General features: G+C 38.6%; 6 protein-coding genes across 6 annotated transcripts; 4 read left to right on the top strand and 2 right to left on the bottom strand.

The window, feature by feature from the left end:
- Nucleotides 1-733: 733 nt before the first annotated feature.
- Nucleotides 734-3205, top strand: PCYB_134630 (rhoptry-associated protein 1; the record flags this gene model as incomplete). The annotated part of the gene is made up of 2 exons (XM_004224488.1): nt 734-1010; nt 1269-3205. 2 exons carry the CDS (start codon nt 734-736, stop codon nt 3203-3205), a joined length of 2214 nt encoding a protein of 737 aa, XP_004224536.1.
- A 1170-nt stretch (nt 3206-4375) lies between these two features.
- PCYB_134620 (hypothetical protein) lies at nt 4376-5455 on the bottom strand. The gene is made up of 2 exons (XM_004224487.1): nt 4902-5455; nt 4376-4701 (listed from the first exon to the last, which is right to left on the bottom strand). Exons 1-2 carry the CDS (start codon nt 5220-5222, stop codon nt 4630-4632), a joined length of 393 nt encoding a protein of 130 aa, XP_004224535.1. The 5' UTR covers nt 5223-5455; the 3' UTR covers nt 4376-4629.
- A 3375-nt stretch (nt 5456-8830) lies between these two features.
- PCYB_134610 (eukaryotic translation initiation factor 2 gamma subunit) lies at nt 8831-9814 on the top strand (the record flags this gene model as incomplete). The annotated part of the gene is made up of 1 exon (XM_004224486.1): nt 8831-9814. A coding segment is annotated over one exon (984 nt), but the record flags the coding sequence as incomplete, so codon positions are not given.
- A 1539-nt stretch (nt 9815-11353) lies between these two features.
- On the bottom strand, nt 11354-12791 carry PCYB_134600 (hypothetical protein; the record flags this gene model as incomplete). The annotated part of the gene is made up of 3 exons (XM_004224485.1): nt 11354-11552; nt 11763-12522; nt 12746-12791. The coding sequence occupies 3 exons, from the start codon at nt 12789-12791 to the stop codon at nt 11354-11356; spliced, it is 1005 nt and encodes a 334-aa protein (XP_004224533.1).
- A 2574-nt stretch (nt 12792-15365) lies between these two features.
- On the top strand, nt 15366-16793 carry PCYB_134590 (hypothetical protein; the record flags this gene model as incomplete). The annotated part of the gene is made up of 5 exons (XM_004224484.1): nt 15366-15755; nt 15868-15937; nt 16093-16243; nt 16403-16514; nt 16708-16793. Exons 1-5 carry the CDS (start codon nt 15710-15712, stop codon nt 16791-16793), a joined length of 465 nt encoding a protein of 154 aa, XP_004224532.1. The 5' UTR covers nt 15366-15709.
- Nucleotides 16794-19277: 2484 nt separating this feature from the next.
- Nucleotides 19278-21712, top strand: PCYB_134580 (hypothetical protein; the record flags this gene model as incomplete). Its single annotated transcript, XM_004224483.1, has 4 exons — nt 19278-19404; nt 19563-19709; nt 19824-19955; nt 20124-21712. 4 exons carry the CDS (start codon nt 19278-19280, stop codon nt 21710-21712), a joined length of 1995 nt encoding a protein of 664 aa, XP_004224531.1.
- Nucleotides 21713-21774: the final 62 nt, after the last annotated feature.

The raw sequence follows: 21774 nt of genomic DNA, 5'->3' as shown, positions 1-21774 counted from the left end.
TCACATTTAAAAACGAAAAAAGGAGAAATGTTTCACATAATGGCAAAGTGGCGAAATGGCAAATTACCAAACGAACGCTGTGCCACGTGCGAAATGCACTGAAAAGCAGAAACGCGATGTCATAACAAACCAGCAATCACATGCACGGTTAAAATGTGCCGTTATGCAACGCTCACGTGTAAAAATACGTGCGTATGTTTCGAAAAGTTAAAAAAAATAAAATAAAATTGCCACAAATTGTTAACATGTGCTCTTTTCGTCAAAATAATTTAAATGAAATAAAAAAAAATAATAAAATATATATATTGTTCANNTGTAACATTTAAAAAATTGTGCAATTTTTATGAAAGAATTATTCTTCTAAATAATTCATTCATGTGTGTGATTTTTTAGAACAGATTGGTTACAGACATTCCCAACATTTTTATTTTGTTTTTGATTGATTTCCGCTTTAACTTTTCCCTTCATCCACTTGGTCTTTTCTACGATTTTGTGTTTAACCCAATTTTCGGGTGCCATGGCCCCTTGCGACAAGTGCAGCTGAATTGCGACCACCTGCGACACTGTCAATTGGGACTAATCTTTATTCTTTAGACTTTGCGCAGCATAAACGCACCTACATGTGCACTCCCACGCGCACGAAAAAAGGTACACACAAAAAGGTACACCCCTCCATGCCATCCGCATAACACAAATTCTCCAAAAAAAGTAATCACTCCGCGGTTTGAAAAAGATGATAATTTATGCAAGTTCCCTGCTGGTGCTTTTTTACGCACTCTACCAAAATGTTTCCTCTGGAATACCCATAAATGGGGAAAGGAAAATAGACAACCACAAGGAGGCCGAAGAGTTTAACGTGGATGATATCAATTCGTGGATGAAGTTAGAGGATGCAAATTTTTTAAACACGTGGACGAAAAATGTGTCAGATATATCCTTCATGGAAAGTGAAGCCATCAAAGAAACGGGTAGTGTGAACGGAGATGCGTCCTCTACCGGATCGGCAAAAGGTAATTGAAAGAAAGAATCAATGAGCATACCGTTCGTGTGCGTCAAGTTCGACTGGTTCTTCTGGCGAGGAGGGCCGATGTCGACGAGTTCGGGTTTTTCTCCCTTAGAACAGCTTCGCGGGTGACTCCCCGTCTTCGCAAACGTTTCCCCATTTTTACAATTCGTCGCAGTCCCGTTTATACAATTCGTCACTGCCTCATTTTTACAATTCGTCACTCCTCCATTTTTACAATTCGTCGCTTCCCCCCCCCCCGCAGAGTCCTACGGAGATTGGGGCTTCATGGCCAACAAGAACGAAGAAAATAAAAAGAGCAAGCCCAAATCGAACTCCGGAGAATCCGACACCAGCTCTTCCGACGGAAAATCGAGCAAGTCAAGCAAATCAGGACACAAATCTGGAGGCAGCTCACGTTCAGAATATTCGGCCTATGACAATGGAATGTCATCCAGTATTGGCAACAAAGCGTTCGAAAAGGAAATGTATGAATTTGCAATTAATCACCCCATGGAAAAGTTGACTAAAGAAATGGACACTTTGAAAAATGAATACATAAAAATGAAGGAAGAAGAAGAAAAAGTCTTGGATGAGGAACATAAAGAGATTAAGGAGAAGAGAAAGGAAGAACGATTAAAAATGTTGGCAGAATCCGACGTGGATGAAAGCAAGTCTAATGAAGAAGTAGATTTTATAAAAAATGATTACACAGATACCCGCATTCGGGGTGGATTCACAGAATTCCTCAGCAATTTAAACCCATTTAAATCAGGACTCAAACCGATGAAAAAGGATATATCATTGGTTACCTATATTCCTACAAAAATGGCAAACAAGGAAAAATTCATGAAAGATTTAGAAATATATCATAAATATGAACCTTACCAAAAGAGCGTTCTTCACACCTGCCCAAACAGTGTCTTCTTCTTCGACTCCATGGAAAGCTTACGAAAAGAATTAGAGAGGGGTCAAGAAAAGGAAGCCTTTACGAACAAAATCTTAGATCATAATATGGAATGCCTGAAAATTTTCGGATTATTCGATTTCGAATTACCAGACAATAAAACTAGATTAGGAAATGTGATTGGTTCCATTGGTACGTATCATATCAGGTTGTACGAAATTGAAAATGATTTGCTAAAATATCAACCCAGTTTAGATTATATAACCCTCGCAGATGATTACAAGTTGGTACAAAATGATGTACATACTTTAGAAAATGTCAATTTTTGTTTATTAAATCCTAAAACTTTGGAAGATTTTCTCAAAAAAAAAGAAATCATGGAACTTATGGGAGGAGAAGACCCTGTTGCGTATGAAGAGAAATTTACAAAATACATGGAAGAGTCTATCAATTGTCACCTCGAATCTTTGATATATGATGATTTGGATTCATCACAGGATACTAAAATGGTCCTGAAAACTGTGAAATCCAAATTATATTTGCTTCAAAATGGATTGTCTTACAAAAGCAAAAAATTAGTCAACAAACTATTTAACGAAATCCAGAAAAATCCAGACCCCCTTTTTGAAAAACTTACATGGATTTTTGAATTTATGTACCAAATAAAGAGAAACTACACCTTTTTCGCATTCAAAACTGTTTGTGACAAATATGTTTCCTTTATTAATATCTACCACGCCCTCCAAGGAATGGCTTCTTATATTATGGAATATACTCGACTGTACGGGGCCTGCTTTAAAAATGTAATCATTTACAATGCAGTAATATCGGGCATACACGAACAGATGAAAAATTTAATGAAATTAATGCCAAGAAGTGGGTTACTCTCCGATATTCACTTCGAAGCGTTACTACACAAGGAGAATAAAAAAATCACACGAACGGATTATGTGCTCAATGATTACGATCCTACTGTCAAAGCTTATGCCCTTACCCAGTTGGAAAGACTACCTATGGTTAGCGTCATTAACAGTTTTTTCGAGGCAAAGAAAAAAGAACTATCAAAAATGATTGCTCAGATGAAGTTAGATTTATTTTCACTCGCAAATGATGACCATAAAATCCCAAACGACAAGGGGCCCAATTCCAAATTGACTGCCAAACTTATCAGTATATACAAAGCGGAAATTAAAAAGTACTTTAAGGAAATGCGTGATGATTATGTTTTCCTCATAAAGACACGCTACAAGGGTCACTACAAAAAGAACTATTTGCTCTACAAGCGACTGGAGTAGTCAGTCCGTCCTCCCTGCTCAACGCTTCTTAGCATGTTGTACTATTCAAGCAATTAAACTGGGACATTATCGCATGTGTGCTTCTACCTTGGAGAGGGGCAGTGCCATGCGGGATGGTATGTTTGCTCTTTTTAACTATTCGTTTGTCTCCCTTAGGAAGTTTACTACCCGTCAGGCGGGATGCCCCTTTTGCATACCCATACAAATAATTTTTTTTTTTTTTTTTTTTCCCATTCCAAAAGTGAATGTATCTTTTTTGTACTTCATTTTTTACGCTTTAATTTTTCCCCTTCCTGTGTATGCTTTTTTATTTTTTATTTTTTGAATTTTCAGTTTTGAATTTTGAATTTTACTTCGCAACTTGGCTGTTTGTTTGTTTTCTTTCCGTGCTCTCCAGCTAATGCGTGGAACGGCCGCAGAATGTTACACATGGAACACTTCGCACCGTTCATGAAACCACAAATAAGCACGAGAAAAATTGAATAGGACACTCCCCTGTGTTTTTGTGAATATCCTTTCTTTAAAGAACTCTGTCTATGAATTTTTAAAAATTTTAATGTCCTTCCCAGTGGTGTCCTATGTGATGGTTAGGCGTGCTCCCAGAAGTACATCCCCCCCATACCCATTTGCGCTTTTCCATAAAGACGATCTCTTTATTAACAAAGAAAATAGTGCTTCTTTCAGGAATAGCTTCACTTTTACTTTAATGCAAAAACAACTCAGCACTGAATTCGAGTCCCTTGTGCGGACGCGACTCATGCATTTCCGTGTGTAAGCCTTTTTTGTTAGTACGTTGGGGAAATCTCCAAAAAAAAAAAAAAAAAAGGGAGAAAATAGGAAAACATTATTTACGCGCACTCAAAGGTGTGTTAACAAATTGGGGTTTACTGCAAAGTTGCAAAAAGAAGTTTGCATCACCAGTTAGTTTGTTTGCTACCTCTTTTGTGCAAATTTGGAAAAGGTTACTCCAACAATTTGGAAATAATTTTTTTTTTTTTTTTGGCTCAAAATGCGCTGTGGGGATTTCAATAAAACACGATCAGCGTCATTGCCATGTGACAAACTAAGGTTCGATGAAAAACTATTCGGTGGTACGGAAGCAGAATAAATGAATGTATATGCAAAAAAAATTATATTCTAATTTGACGTGCCCCCTTTTTTTTGGCAGCTGGGAAGAGTTCACCATAGGACTTACGTCGCAGTTCCCTGCCAGTACAGGTGTGCATGCGTATGTAAACAATTCGTACGTTCGTGCACCCCCTCCCCAAGCAACATTAAAAAATGCGGGAATTTATATCACAATTGGGATGACTCCACCAAATGACATACCAATTCGGTGCTGCAAATGGTGGGATGCCTCACTAGCTAACTATTTCGCGTTGCTACGTCACTCATAAACCTCTGAGTTTCTTTTATAGAAATGTCTACTTGCCCGTTTTTAATCTCTTCCTAATTTTCCTTACCGAACGGCAGTCTGGACGGGCTCCATTGTTCGCCTAAGAGAAGTAGAAGGGGGCGGTGGGTTGCCAACGGGGACATTTGAAAAAGAGGCGTGATGGGAAGAAGCCGGTATGTAAAAGTAAAGAAAAAAAAAAAAGTTATAAAAACGTGGGGGCGTGAAAAATCGTACAAAAGATGTTTAACTTTAGCATAACAAAAATTGGGGAGAGCCTAATGGGGCAAAAATGATGCATACCTTTTTGGGGTATCTAGCGCCTGGGCTTCTATTCCAAAAAAGCAGCGTTTGTTTGGAGGTGTCTTCAGGTGAGGCTTCTTTACTCAACACTGCTTTATTACCAATTAAAATGTTGTCATTTAAAAATATTGAGAATGTGCAGTTTTCCAACGTGTGCTTCTTATTTGCACAATGTAAGTTAGATAAAAAAAAAATTCTGTTTTGACCCAATTTTTCGTCTAGGGAAGGCACCTTTCTCCTCACCTTCATAGCTGAGAGAATCATATCTCGAAAAGGAACACTGTTGCAAATGAAATTGTTTACTTTTGCTATTTTATTCATTTTGTAAAAACGTGGAAAAAAAAAAGAGAAGCAAATGGAGAAGCAACAGGAAAAGCAAAGTATCGTCCCCTTGCTACTTATCTCTCAATCGTTAGGAACCGGAACAAATGCGCCTTGCGATGCTTCACATGTGGAGATAAAAATGGACTTTTTTTCCTCCCCTATTTTGTGGTCCTTCACTTTGATCTATTTCCTGCGTTCATCGTTACGCAGTGGGGTGCCTTTCGCACGTAAGCACGTTTGAAAAAATTTATAACAATCGAAAAATGGCAAGGCGTTTTTTATTTTTATTCGAGGAACTCATCATTTCAGAGTTACGCAGGAGGACGTTCCACATTATGGAGATGCTTTCTCTTTCGGTGGAAGTACGAAAAGGTTTTATTGTAAAATCAGGACTGTGGAAGGAAAAAGGGAAAAAAAAAAAAAAACGCATTATGTTGTAGCTTCGTCAAAGTATTTCATAGTGATGGCACACTTTCGCGAAATATAAAATTTGCTGATATGAGCCTCCTTTTTTTGCAGTTGCGAAAAAGGTAGTGTAAAATTATTTCTATGTTTATGGCAATTTTGCAGCAACGGTAATGTGCTGTCGGGGGAGAGGCAGAACAGCGTGCATACACACACATCATATGTATCTGTCTGCGCGCTTTGGGGGAATTATCCATGGGGCACCTTTTTTTTTTTTGCGATACTTGCGTATCCATCAGAACAGTTTTGTTCATTCCTTCCCGCTGTTACGTATGGACAGGGTACAACTATATGCATTCCCCGTCTGATAGCACTTTGCCATATGCAGAAATTGTAAAAAAAACTAAACAAAGACGTTACCACGTTTTTGTTTTGTTTTGTTTTTGTTTTGTTTTGTTTTGTTTTGTTTTGTTTTGTTTTGTTTTGTTTTGTTTTGTTTTTGTTTTTGTTTTGTTTTTGTTTTTGTTTTTGTTTTTATTTTATTTTTATTTTATTCTACTTTTTTGCTGCAATGTTGCCAAGCATGTGCGCGCCTCCTTGTGTGCCCTTCAGGCTCTCCCCCTTGGCTGGACATACCTTTGGATGTGCAAAAGGGTGTAACAGCTGAATTTTTGTGTGTACTAAGTGGGCACTTCCGTGTGTACATTATGTAATGTATAATGGGCCAACTTAATGGGCAATATTTTTTACAGATCAGATATCAACTTGATTTTATGGCAGAACAGGCATGTTTAAAAAGGGGGAAACAAACAAACAAAGCGGAAATTGTATTCCCATTAATGTAGAACGGTAAGGGAAAAGTCGTTATATCAAATTTTCGGAAAAAAAAAAAAAATTCAGTAGTTTCTTTCCTTCTGTGTTTCGTATGAAACTAAATTTGGCGCTTTCAATTTTTGGGATAAAAAACGCAAAAGTAAAGCGCAAAAAGTAAATGCAGAAAAATGGAAAGGGAAAAAAAAAAAAATAATATAACCGGAATAAACCAACGAATGAACAAATAAATAGTAACCACAAAAAATGGTGAACGAATTGGAGCACAAAATAGGCGCACAAATGGTGTAAAATAAAATGACTTAAGCTTTTGCCCCCCTCGCGATCGAAGAGTGTATACATTCATACATATGCCTAGGTATATAAATAGGTCTATGCGTATACTATACAAGCACGTATGTCCCTTCTCCTGTTGCCTCTATAAGCTGCGTATGTGCAATGCTGCCTGATGAGCAATACGTGAAAAAATTGCTGCAGCCCCTGCGCCATTAAAAATCGAAGAAATCCACTATTCGGCAATTTGGCAATTTGGAAATTCGTATATTGAAGCAAATTGTCACTCTAGCGTGTACGAAAAAAAAAAAAAATAAATTTTACATGATAAATTTTAAAGGGTTACTGCAAAACGACGTAAATATACAGGACCTTAACTTGAGCATGGTACACGTGCTATAGTGGTATTATATACATAGTGGAAGGAAGGATGCGTGAAAAAAAAAGTAAGCCGGAGGAAGGGAGGAAGGCTCGTCGTGTATCAAGTGGCCGTTCGTACGAACGGCATGGTGGACTATGCACGGTGTTATCGCACGCGCCTCGTATTATTACGTATTATATGTATGCACGTATGTACGTGTCACTTATATGTATATAATACCACCCGCATATGCGCCTTGGAGCACGGGGCCTCACCCGTACACCCACGCGAACGAGAAAATAAGAGTAATTTATTTTTTTTTAAAAAAACATCCATCCAAGCAATAGAGCAACAATTTCTTTTTTTTTTTTTTTTTTAAAGGGAAAAAAGTAGATGAGAGTAAATTAATAATTCAAGAATTTTCTCCATTAAAGGAAAAAAAGAAAAAAAAAAAAAAAAAAAAAAAAATCATATTTCTACCAATGCCAAGTTATATAATTACTGTATTGTTATAACACTACCAAGAACGTACATATTATATATAATTTTGTTAACCCCACGAATGTTTTGAATGCCTACATACACGTGCGTATATACATCCATGCATACGTGTATGCAGAAACGTCCTTTGTACTGAGAATTATCACTCATGTGACGCGCGTCATAATTACATATATAGGAGAAGTTTGCTCATATACACGCTCGTGCGCGCATGCATTTTATGTGTACGTGCCTTCAGGCTTACATACGTTCATGCTTATATACCCCCTTTGCTGCGCCAGCTCAATATTACAAGCAAACGCGTCGAAATTATCGCGCGCGAAAGGTAAGCATGTATGTACGTACATAGATATATTCAGGAGGAAGAAGCTCTCGTTTTATTTCCACGCCCATTCAAAAGTGAAGAAACGCGCGCGAGGCACGCAGGCTAGAATTAAGTAAAGGAACTCCCCGGGGGGCGCAGCCGAAGCTTTGTTATTATGTCGTATACCCACGCATATATATAAATACGAAAGATTATCTGTTCAACATTTAAAAATATGAGCTATAGCTTCTTATCATTTGTGCAAATTTGTTTAACATCAATCTGATTTTAATAACCATATATTTGCTTCGTCCACCAGTCCCCTTCACACTGCGCGCAGCTACCTGTTTTTATTTTTGTGCACCTGTTGACCGATTTTGGAAAAAACTACCCAATTGCAACGTACGTGCCGTACAGCCGCTCGCCCACAGTGTCCTCTTTTTCCACGTTTTCCTCTTTTCCCACGTTTTCTTCTTTTTCCTCGTTTTCCTCGTTTTCCACGTTTTTCTCGTTTACCACGTTTTTCTCGTTTTCCTCGTTTTTCTCCTTTTTCTCGTTTCCCCCGTTTACGAACCTAAAATGAATATTAATGAGAAGGATAAATTGGCCGAGCAAAACTTAGAAACGCTAGACGTAACGAAGTTAACGCCCCTAAGCGAAGATGTTATAAGCAGGCAAGCCACAATCAACCTTGGCACGATAGGGCATGTGGCCCATGGAAAGTCAACACTTGTTCATGCTATATCGGGGGTGCACACAGTCAGATTCAAGCACGAGAAGGAAAGAAATATTACCATAAAATTGGGGTATGCGAATGCAAAAATATATAAATGTACCAATCCGGATTGTTTACCCCCAGAATGTTACAAATCTTACGAAAGTAGCAAAGAAGATGATCCAATATGTCCTCGTGAAAATTGTCAACATAAAATGAAACTATTAAGACACGTCTCCTTTGTTGATTGCCCAGGACATGATATTTTAATGGCAACCATGTTAAACGGTGCAGCAGTTATGGATGCAGCTCTCTTACTGGTTGCAGGGAATGAGTCGTGTCCACAACCGCAGACATCTGAACATTTAGCTGCCGTTGAAATTATGAGATTAAAACATATTTTAATTTTACAAAATAAGGTAGAATTAATTAAGGAAGAACAAGCCTTAAAGCAGCAGGAAGAAATTAGAAACTTCGTTTCTGGTACAGCTGCTGATAGTGCACCCATCATCCCTATCAGTGCCGTTTTAAAGTACAACATCGATGTAGTATGTGAGTACATAGTTACACAGATAAGTATACCAAAGAGGGACTTCATATCATCCCCACACATGATTGTTATTCGATCATTCGATGTTAACAAACCCGGAGAAGATATTGAAACATTACAAGGCGGGGTTGCGGGAGGAAGTATTCTACATGGTGTGTTAAAAGTAGGGGATAAAATCGAAATTCGACCCGGTATTATTTCGAAAGACGAAAAAGGAGAAATTACATGCAGACCTATCATATCGCAAATATTGTCCATGTTTGCAGAAAATAATAATTTAAAATATGCCGTCCCTGGTGGACTAATTGGAGTTGGGACACGAATTGATCCCATTTTAACGAGAGCTGATCGATTGGTTGGTCAGGTTATTGGGCATTTAAATAAATTACCAGACTGTTTTGCAGAAATCGAAATTTCTTACTATTTGCTGAGAAGACTATTAGGGGTGAAATCTCAGGATGGAGAAAAAAATACAAAGGTGGCAAAATTAAAAAATGGAGAATTCTTAATGATTAATATTGGTTCCACTTCCATCGGGTGCAGAGTTACAGGTATTAAATCTGAGCTAGCCAAGTTGGAATTAACCGGCCCGGTGTGTACAAAAATTGGGGACAAAATAGCCCTAAGCAGGAGAGTCGACAAGCACTGGCGTTTGATTGGATGGGGGCAGATCAACAAGGGCAAGCCCCTCGAACTGCAGGAGCCAATTTAAGCGAACCGAAGGTCGAGTACTTGTTCACGCGGAAGAGCATTTGTGCATACACATGCACATAATATATATGCGTCCTACCCCTGTGTGCACCCCTCTATGCGCACCCCTCTATGCGCACCCCTCTATGCGCACCCATATACCATACGCGCGCAAGGCCGACGCGTCTGGGGTGTGCAGCTCCATGCGCCCCCTTTTTCCCCAGGGGTCACCCTATTTTTGTTTAAACTTTTCTTTTCAATTTTTAATACCCATGCCAAATGATTTTTATGAAAATTTCCAAAGCTTCTTAATATATATATCAACTCGAAAGGAATAACTTGTGTATGCACATGTGTGTGCGTATGTATATGTATTAATGTGAGATACTCTAAGAATTTGTTAAACACATAACACAGCTGCATAATTTATTGTGCACTGATTTTAATTTTCAAATTAAAGAAAGATTATATTTTTTTTCTCTTTTTTGTGAAATAATTAAATCTAGGAAAAAATGCCACAAATGCGCGCCCCCCCCCCAGTTGTACATGTCATTGGAAGTGCACTTTTGCAAAAAAAAAAAAAAAAGGCACATAGGTGTGATAGTATACACGTGTAACCCAAAAGTGTTGATGGTGTAAAATGTATTCGTGAAAGGTGACACTTTCGCAGGGCATTATATAAAATGCGAGTGCACATAGGCATATTTTGCATATACGTGTGCATGTATATATGTATGTGCGCTCACCCCCCAATGCAACGTACCCGTAGATATGCGCTAAAGCGCTGTTGAAAATGTGAACTAAAAAATGAAATATAAAAAAATTAAAAAAAAGGAACTCAAGAGATTCATATAAATTGTCATTTTGTTGGTACAACTTGGAATAAATCGTTACTCGTAAGGTGGACGAGAGACACAACAGCTGTGTATATATATAGAGGGAGAGAGAGGGAAAAAAAAAAAAACGAAAAAGGAGTAGCCTAAATGTATAAGTAAAATCACACTTGCATTCCTTCAAAAATTAACACATTTAACACAAACATAGATGGAGCAAAAGAAGGTCCATAAATTGTAAAGGTGGAGGGCTTTTTAATTCGCTAAGCTGATCTTTGCATGTGTATACATATATACAGTGTGCACACTTGTTTGTTTAAAAGGAAAAATGGGGGAGGGGGGTCGGCACAAACGCGCGCACACTCATATGCTTATTTGCACATCTGTGTGCGTAACAGTGGGTCATTAAAAAAAAAAGAAATAACAGTTTGTAGTGCTTTTTTTTTTTTTCTCACTCTTTTGAGCCAACGTACGATTCTTCCGTTATGGGCCTGGAAGAGTACACAGACTTGTATGTGCACATTTGTGCCCATGTTATATACCTGCATAAATTGTCTTGCTTCCTATTGGGGCGCCTCGTAAAACTTCCTCAGTTACATGCTTGCAAACTCAAATGAACGGTTTGTGTATACAGTCGCGTAATACATGCCCGCTTGGCAAATATTTTAAAAAATAAATTCGCGCTTTAACGTTATTATTGACTGCATGGGATTTGAAAATACGAAGTTAAAAAATAAAAAGTATTTATTCGAGTCATTCACCTTGTCAAAGGATAAGAAGTTGACGTGGACGTTCCTGTCTTTGTCGATCTTCACGCTGAACTTCCTGTTGGGGCTGAGGTTGTCGTATATGTACTCGTAGGATCTGAAAGGGGGGCGCAGGCGAAAGGTTACATGTGTGGCTATGTAAAAATATGCACATGGATATTGCACAAGCATATTGCACAAGCATATTGCACAAGGATAATGCACAAGCATATTGCGCAAGGATAATGCACAAGGATAATGCACAAGCATATACACACGAGCGCGCACAATTCGTCGCGCGTGGGCCCAATTGCGCGCAAAGCATTACTTGTCCTTGAAATTAAAAATGGGCGTAAAAACGTTGTTGTTGTACTTCAGGGAGAGGCATACCGAGCCCTCGTAGTCATTCTTGTTGTTGCGCTCAATTATTATTTTGTTGTTAAAGCTTATGTTGTCACCGTATTTATTGTAGTATTCGTACAGCTTGCTCTCCAAATTTACAAGTGCCTTCTCATTTTTGAAGTCGTAATTTGCATTCACATAAAAATTGTCAAAGAATTGGAAAAAACTCACCCTTTTTAAAATATCGATCGTGTTGAACTCCCCCTTGATAATCGTGTTGTATGCATTTGCGTATGCATTTATGTACACCACCTTTGGAAGTTGGTACACAATGTTTGCCCCTAAGTTGCTATTTTTTAACAGAGGAATGTTTACGTCAAGTCCTAATTCGTCTACACAAAAAAAGTTATTTTTATTGAAATTTAAAAAGTTGGTGAAAATTTCTTGGTGATCTGTTATGCTGGTACCACCGGTGCTCCCATTTTTGTCCTCCTCCTCCCCCTCTTTACTTTCCTTTTCTTTAACTACAACTTTAACAGGTACATCTTCGCTTTTCTCCTTAATGCTGATATTTGCGTAAACGCTTAACCTATCTTTGTACAATCGCTTCCTAAATTTGGTGTATAAATTTATTTTTTTGATGTTGTCTTTTAAGTACTTATCTGACTTCAAAAGACTCAAGGTGTTGTAAAAGTCTAATATATCTTTTTTTATTTTATTTGAACTCAACGTATATTTTTGGTTTCCTATTTGTAAATTTATACATGACACATTATTCAACAGAAAAAAAACGACAAAAAAAGAAATATGCTATGGACATATTTGCTATTGTGTGTGACATCAAGGATTGTACAGGTTTGCAAAAAAAAAAAAAATAGGAAGGTTTTAATATTTCTTTCTTTCTTTTCTTTTTTTTTTTTTTTCGCTTCTTCGCCTTTCTCTTCCACTTTAGCTTGTTTCATAACATACGGTTTACGTTCTTCCTCTTTTCGAAATACACTTCATAAATACTCATCTAGAACAAACTGAAGAGTTCTTTTGTGCACGTTTTTTTGTTTCCCTTTGTATCGTTATACATAGTGCTTCTTAATCACATTGTATGAAAAAAAGGGGAAGAATGAGGCGGGGGAAAAAAAAAAAAACATTAAAACGTAATCTCATATGTGAAAAAAAGAAAATTGTGCTAGGGATAAAGTAAAAAATAAAATTGTATACATAAACTTGTTCTTGTATGAAAAAAACGAAATATTGCTTCCATGATCGACTAACAAAATAAAAATCTAAAACATTGCAAAAAGGTTAAAAGTGTACGTTCTCGTTCATACATTTTGTACGCGTGTCAGCAAAGAATTGCGATGAGAAATATGCTTCCCTCATTCTGTGCATACGTGCCGTGTGAGATATGCACGCTGGCATGTATATGCTCTCAGGTATGTGCCTTTTTTGTGCCTGCCAGTGTTTCCATCGGTTTATTGCAAAAATCTGCGCATCTTAAGCATATCAGCATGTAAGCATGTCAGCATTTCAGCCTTTTTTAATTAACTTACTTTTTTTACTTGAGAGTTTTTTCTTTTCCTTCCAGGAAGGAAGTGCTTAAAAAGCAATACGAACAGAACTGACAAATATGTTACATGTTCAAGCGCGTCACCATTAATGGTGTGGCAAGTTCCCCATGCATATCTGCGTTCTTATGTGCGCATGGCATGAACGCGCCGTTTGATTGCGCCATTTCGTTTAACATCTCCTCATTGCGTATCATTACGTTTCCTTTTACGTTTTTTACGCCCCTTGCACATATGTCATACGCGAACATAACGAAACAGTTAAGTGACAGTAGCTAGGGAGTAATTTACTAATTTTTTTTTTTCCCCCTTAAATTCTTGATTTTCACAAAATGTGCGAGATGTTTACCTTTGCGTGAAAACCAACCGCTAAAATGGAAAGTTATGCATTCGTGCAAATATGCTCATATGTGCGTATACACACATGCCCATGCGTAAAATGGTTGATAATGCCGACCCCCCGTGTAGACGGAACAGTGGCGCTACATAGGGAAAGACGATTATTCCTCGGGGGTATTATCATAAGTACATACACCCCTCACATGGATGGGGGTGTCTAAATCGAGGATGTAAAAACCTGAAATGTTTCAAAAATAATTTAAGGTGATGCATTTCTTCCTTTTCCCAACCGAAAATTATGATGCTTCCCCCCCATTTAATGGTAAATGCAAAATTGATCATAAAATGGAAAACCGTTCAGCTAAGTGATTAATGGGTGGATGTGAAGACATGCACATACAGAGATTTACCCACCGGACGTGGCTGAATATATTTTTAAATCGCGCATTGCTAACAGTTGGTCTATATCAGTGGGGCGTGTCCCTATAACGCGTGTGCTCATTTATGTGTAAAGAAATGAACATTCCTATGTTTACGCGTTTTCTTCACGGAGAGGAAATTACCAAAAAAGGGGGGAGCAAATGAAGAAAGGCACACACACACAACGAACTCAGAAAAGTGTTTTTTTTTTTTTTTTTTTCAAAAATTGTGAAAAAAGGAAATAAATATCAACACTTGTAATGATATAACACCCCCTTTCTTCACGCAATGAGATTTTCCCAAAGTGTTAAAAGTGTGCGGAAATTTTTCCCCTTGTACAATCTCCTCCACCAAAACGAACACATGGTTTGAAACGCTGCGAGGTATATGTTACAACGCAACGTGTAACTCGTATGATAATTCTTTCACCAGGGAACATAACTTACATGTCCAGTCGTAACCTATGTCAAATTACAACTTGAAAAGTCTTATAAAGGTAAAAAAAAAAAAAAAAATGCATAATACTGTCGTACTGAAGAAAAAAGCACAAAATTGTGGAACGGCAATATTGTATGTTAAAGTACATGTTTGTTTAGTGCAATTCGATCTCGCTTTCACGTTTTGCTCTTTATTTTAAATTTCATTTTGAACAATTTATTTTTTTAAACGTACCGTACTTTGCGCCTATCCCAAACCAGACGCGACTATCATTATGCAGACGTACGTGGCGGCTATTTTAATTTTTTTCTCCCTTTTCGGCGAGGAAAATTTTAGTTGCGTATATGCGCTGCAAAAAAAATGACAACAAAAATGACAGCAAAGGTGACAAAAAAGGAAACTCACAAAACGCTAATGAGGAGTGAATTCACTCGAAGGGAGCAACTAAACAGTGTTCATTCCCGTTGCCCCTTTGAATGCACACAAAAGTGAAAGGAAAAAAAAAAAAAAAAAAAAAATTCACCCGATTGCCCGCTTTACTCCATTCTTTTTTTTTGTCTAATTGTGCACAGACATGTGCGTACGTACACACGTATATAAGCATCTGCGCACATGTTTATATGCCTATACACGTGTGTACTTCAACCCTTACACGCGGAAAATTTTTCAATGAAGTCATGCTGTGCCTTTGTGCCACTACATTTCCGCCCCTAAGCGCAACGCCCGTCCCTTTAAAGATAATGCTTTACGTTGTAAAATTATAGCTCCCCTTATTTTGCCACTTCTCTCCTGTGTTATCTACCTCCGTGTGCATGTGCAAATATGCATGTATTGGAGAGCGTTCCAATGTCCACACACATACATTTGGATATATGCCTGTGTATCTGTCCCCATTTATGCACACCACAAACAGTAGCTTTCGAAATTTAGTTATGAAAGGCACTGACCATAGAGGGTAGAAATGTCATTTGTCCCACTGCAAATGAATTGTCTGAATATTTAAGCAGTAGGAATATTACCCGAATTTTTCGCTTCACGACTATCTATTTCTTTCTGTAGCCGTACACTTTTTTTTCCGCTCTTTCTCCCCTTAATGAGATTTCCTTTCTGCTGAACAAGGAGAGATAGCTTATTTTATTTTTATTTTTTTTTGCCCATTACTTCTCCAAAAATTATGTTTAACTATGAAAGTATACTCATTAACGAAGATGCTGTATCAGGTTGAAAAGGAACAAAGAAGTGTGCCTTTCATCACACATTTTTTGTTTCTCCTATTTTAATGGATCCACCTTAAATTCCTTTTTTTTTTTTTACTTATTCATTTATCTGTAGGAATGACCATAGAAGATGTAAAAAGGCTGAAGCCGTACTGGAATGTGCAAATAGCTAATTTTAAGGAAAGGTGGGAATTTTCCACAAGGGTAGTTATAAAAGGGGATCCTCACAAAATATATCTGATCATGTGAATATGCAGTTCCTCCTGAAGGGGCACGTCCATCAGCGTATATGTACACACACATATTTGTGTAATTCTATTTTTTTTTTGTGCCCCCTCAGCCCGAACGAACCCGTTTTTACCTTATTGCAAATGGCGATCCTTCTGAACAAGAAGACCATCGTTGGGTACTTGCTAGCTAGGCGCGGGTTGGATATTAACGCCCTCAGTAGGAACAACCAGACCGCTCTGATGATTGCTTGCGAGAAGAAGGTGGGAAAAGTGCACACGTGCATCTTTGCATATGGGCATCTGCCCACATGTACAACTGCACAACTGCATATTTGCGCTCCCCTATAGTGTGTGGGGGGCGGCTAAATAGATGGGGAAGCGTTCTACAAGGATGACGTCTTTTCTTTTCATTTTGTCAAGGTGCCACTGGACTGGATTGAGGCGATATTAAAAAAGGGAGGAGATCTAGGAATAAATATAAAAGACGATTTTGACGAAACTGCCCTGGACAAATGTGGCTATAACTCGAAAGGTACCTAAAAAATTAGGGAGCCAGTTGTAACACTTCTATACATATAAGCCCACCTTTTTATGCGTCCACTTCTACATACCACACGGTTTTATTTACCCCTCTGATGTGCCAACACCATCCAGTTGCACGTAAACATTGCACCTATTTTATCCCCACTTACGCCGACTTCCTCTTAAAATTTCCCCCCTTTTAGCTTATCAATTGCTTCTGAAGTATGGAGCCATCGAAAATGTAAATCAATTAAGAGAAAAACATGAAATGTGTGTTTACCAAAGATAAAAAAAGGAACGGCGTATAGCACAGTGACTGTGTCACCATTTTATGCCCTCCAGTACAATTTTGCCTCATCCTTTTGACTTAATTTTTTTTTTTTTTTTTTCTCCCCCCCCCCTGTTAAACGTGAAGAAGAATGCCATGCGGATGAAAGACGATATGGTATTATCAGACCTGTTTAAGCTCGAAATGGGTTTATTCAGATACCTACTGAAAAAAATGGGGGTGCAACCCCAAGCGCACCATATGTGTACACACACATACGCGCTGTGCCCTTTGTACGTATGTCCATGGAAACCCCTTTCATATGTACATATTGACATGTGCTTTATTCATGCAGGCTAAGCAGTCGAAATATGGTGAAAGTTTATGGCTCAATGTGTGTGGATGCGGAACCAGATATTACAAATAAATGTTTTCAGATTGGCAGAAGCAAAACACGAGTTCCTCATTTTGTAAGAATTAAGTTAATACGTGAATGGGTTAAATGTCCAATTGAGTATGGACACTTTTATCACTTCCTTTTATGGCGCGTGCTTCCACCCCTTTACACGTGGGAGATGCCCACATCAGTTGCCGTACACATTGCTTATCGTGTTCCCCCTGTTTTTGTTACCTTATTTTATTCGCCCCCTTTTGATGTTAATTTGTGTTTAATGTGTTACCACCAGTTTAGGGACTTTCGAATAAATTCGTCACTATTTATTATTTTTTTTTTTCTTTCCCCTTTTTTTCCATTCCGCCTTCCTGTTTGCATTCCCAGTGTCGATGTGTTTATACGAAGAATGGTAAAAATGGGACTGCACGTATTTGTGTTACAAGTTTTTAAGTCTGCTTGGTAATTTTTTTAAGTTGTAATTACGCTTTGCGCGGTTGCTCTGTTCTGTAGTGTGTATCTACATGCGCGCATGTGTGTCCGTACGCCAGCACTCATGGGTATTCCCCCCCTTTGCGCACATAATTCTTATGAAAATTAATTCTTAAAGAGTTAGCGCGGATTCGTGGGGAATTAGTGCCGTTAGCTTAATGCTGAGCATACGTGTAATGCTTTTTTTTTTCTTTTTTCTTTTTTCTTTTTTTTGTTATTTTTTTTCCAGTTAGGTTTTTTTCCCCTTTATTTTACACCAGTTTATTAATTTTTTGCCCGCCATATGCTATACCTACAATACGCATCCGTAGCTCAGGAGTCACTTTGCTGCCTTCCCCCCTATCGCCCAGTGCACACAGTTGGAAAAATGCATAATTTCTGTAACAATGAAAAGTGCTGCTCTCTTTTCGCAACTTGAAAAAATTATATGCATATATGTATACATATAAGTGATTACATGTAGTTATGTGTACACGTGGTATTGATGCCCGCGGCGTGCCAAATAAATGCCGCAGAAAGATTGAATTTGCTTAACATGCTCGATTTTTTTTTTTTTTTTGTTCTTCAATTTTGCCGCCGAAAGAGGAGGCAAAGTAACGATCACGCACGTAGAGGAGAAGCAACAGAGTATACATGCTTGTAAAGCATGTAGGCACGCAAAACACGTTTGATGCATGGCGAGGAGAATGCATAAGGAAATGCATGACATGTATGCTTAAATAATCATATATTGGGTACATATATACATATGCGCCTTGAGCACGAGAAAAAAAAAAAAAAAAAAGCAAAACGAACCACTATCCATTAAAGAAACAATACAAAACGGAAAAAAACAAAATGGCCAAGTGCCTCAACATTTCTAAAAAATTAAATATGAAATTATCGTGCGTTTTTGTGAAACATATTTATGAATGATAAATTAAGGAAGGTGTTATAATTAAAAAAAAAAGCGGAAATGAATTAAAATTTGTCTGTAAAACGTAAAATTTGGCATGATACATTTCAAGTGAGATATTTTTTCCCGTAAAAAAAGAACATTACGAGGAGAAGAAAAGGTATGCACGCATCGATGTACATATGGGAGCACATATGAGTGAACATACGGATGTACATACGGACGTACATACGGACGTACATATGAATGTACATATGGATGTACATATTTGTAATTACATGCGCGCGTACGGGGTTATACTCACGTGCATATATACACTTACATATTAAACAAAAAAGAAGAAAAAAAAAACGGCTTTTAAAAAGTATACCGACATCCCCGCCCCCCAGGGGTTTCCTTATGTACTTGTTAATTACTGCGCGTTCGTCCCTGCGACACAAATTAACTTATGATTTTATGAGGAAACCTCCGCATGCGTATGAACGCATAGACAGAGGGTCACTGTAACGTGTGTACAACTGGATATATTTGCCTGCGTGCAAGGTGACTTACTCTGGAAGGGGGGGTGCGAAAGTGGACGCGCTGATTATATACATACGTACGTGCTTACGTACGTGCGTACGTACGCGTATAAATTCGCGGTGTCTTCTGCAACACACCAAATCGCACATCCCGGAATCCCTAGTGAAACGCGCTTCACCGCCTTATCGCCAAACATGATGTAACAATGGGGGCACTCTTTCAGCCGATAAACCAAGTGAAGTTCACAAATGTTGCTATAGTGAAGTATAAACACAAGGGGAAAAAGTTCGAAATTGCTTGTTACAAGAACAAGATAATCGACTGGAGGAATGGTAAGCCGTGCCTTTAAGACGGGGACGAAAATGAAAAGGGAAGAGAAAAAAGGCCTCCCTTTACTCGCAGATTGTATATTCATATGGCTGACACACTTCACCAGCTTACATTCCGCGTATATTCCGCACACATGCTTTTTACTTCTCCCCCCCCGAAGGAACCGAACTCAACATAGACGACGTGCTGCAGTCACACTTAATTTTTACCAACGTGTCGAAGGGAGAAATAGCCAAAAAGTCGGAACTGAATTCTTGCTTCAACTCGGACAACAACTATGAAATATGCAAAACGATTTTAGAGAAAGGTAAGCAGGGGGACCTGTCCTCCATGTTCGCTTTTGCATTTTAATCACGTGGCCATTGGGGGCACCTCCAAAGGTTATTCCCCCTCACAAAACAATTTGTTCCTTCCTTTATAGGCACCCTACAAATAAGCAACAAAGAGAGGTCAATTATGAAGGAGAAAATTTACAAAGACATGATTGAGATTCTGCATGAAATGAGTGTGAACCCCCAAACGGGTTATCCCCTCTCAACGAACATGATAGAAAGTAAGTCCATACAGGGGAACACATGTGCACATATATACATATATATATATGTATATATGTTTACATATGTACATGTAGACATGTGGGAGGCACTGCTAACCGCCCCCTCCCCCACTCGCGCACACACCATGTTAATTCCCCCCACCAAATGTGCCACCCCCAACACAGGCATGGTAAAAAATATTGGCTACAGCATAAACATAGACGACAGCGCAAAGAAGCAGGCGCTAAAAGTTTTTGACATTTTAAGTAAAGAATATGATGATGTCATTCAACGGGCATTCATGCGAATCCAAATCATCTGTGATGATTATATAAAAGATGACGTAATAAAATTTCTTAATAGCAATAATGTCATAATAGAAGAAGAAAAATTAACCAACAACGTTAAGAGAGAGGACAATGTAGATGTTGAAAGTAGTCATGTGCATGATGAATTTGTCCACTTACCTAAAAATGAGAAAGGAGAAAATGGCACGTGTGCAATTAACACAGGGGAAAATGAAAACGACGCTGTCAGCGAACCAGCGAAGGAAGAATTTGGAGAAAATGCAAAAGTGGTGGGCGATTCAGTTGCTGCGGATAGTGCGGGCAACAGCGCCAGGGGGGAAGGTGAAGAGGAGGAGAAGGAGGAGAAGTATAGCCACGAAAACGTTGGTGATCAGAATGCAAGCAATAGAGAAGACTGTAACAACGATGAAGGTAGCACCCACCTGAGCAGCGATCACAAAGATGCTCCTGTAGAAGACAGTTCCCCACCCAAGTCGAATAAAGAGGCACAGGAGAACGACGCGGAAGATGAGACGAGTCACGAAATTAGCCAAAATTACACGAATGAAATGGAAAAAAGTGAAAGTATTTCCAAAAAAGAAATAAACGACCCGTTACACAGCACTTCGAACGAGGAAGAAAAAAAACACACAACAGGTGAAATCTGCCAACAGAAGGATGAAAAGGCAGAAATCGATCCTAACAGCGATGACGTTAAAGTAAAAACGAAACCAAAAAAGAATAAACATGAAAAAGAAAGGAAGGAAAGAAATCCGGAAATGCATAAAATTGTATTTTTATGCTACCCGTGTGTGTATAGATGTGTGGATGCTTTTACCAAAAAATATAAGAAGAGCTGTTCCAGCAAAATTTTGAATAATAACGTTAAGATAGCCACCTCGAATAAGAAGAAGAGGAGCAATGTGGAAAATTCAGTGACTGGTGCGAAGGTGGATGCGAATGACGCAATGGGGAGGACTGCTAAAGGCAAGGACGACCGCCAAATGGGAGGCGACAACCTAAACGGTGGTACAAGCAGCAAGGGCAATCGTAGAAGAGGAAACGCCAAAGGCAACAGTCGCAGGGAGGAAGAAGCCAATCACGACGCTGCAAATGCGAAGAACGAGGGGGACGTACGCAGTGACCACCCCCGCCAGGTCAACAAGAACACTAACAGGAACGATAAAAACAAAGTTATCGACGACAACGGCAACCACAACAGCTGCAATAGCAGCAAACGCGAAGACGCTCCAGACGCCGCACAACAGAAAAGCAGGGAAGAACTAAGTGACAAGCCAAACAGCGAAAATGTAATCATGTGCACAAGTTGCTTGACGAAAATTGAAAAAAGCAACTACAAGCTGCACTGCAGAAGTGACTTTCATGTGTATAATGTTAAGAGGAAGTATAAAAAGCTCTCCCCCATCACGCTGGAGGAATACGTCGAAATCGACTTTGACGTGGCGCACTTTCATGTTGATATGTGAATTGTGTCACACCCAGAGCAGCAAATTAAAAAGAAGCGGCATTTTTTTTTTTTTTTTTTTCT

This window comes from Plasmodium cynomolgi, chromosome 13 (genome assembly GCF_000321355.1).
Source record: "Plasmodium cynomolgi strain B DNA, chromosome 13, whole genome shotgun sequence".
NCBI lineage: Eukaryota > Apicomplexa > Aconoidasida > Haemosporida > Plasmodiidae > Plasmodium > Plasmodium cynomolgi.
This window is presented reverse-complemented; position numbering and strand designations above follow the sequence as displayed.

Bases quoted from the DNA above. Each gene is read 5' to 3' on its own strand.
- PCYB_134620 (XM_004224487.1), bottom strand. From the start codon at position 5,222: ATGAATAAAATAGCAAAAGTAAACAATTTCATTTGCAACAGTGTTCCT. The intron at 4,702-4,901 runs GTATGCATCATT...TACTTCTCTTAG, and splicing joins GCGCTAGATACCCCAAAAAG to GCGAACAATGGAGCCCGTCC.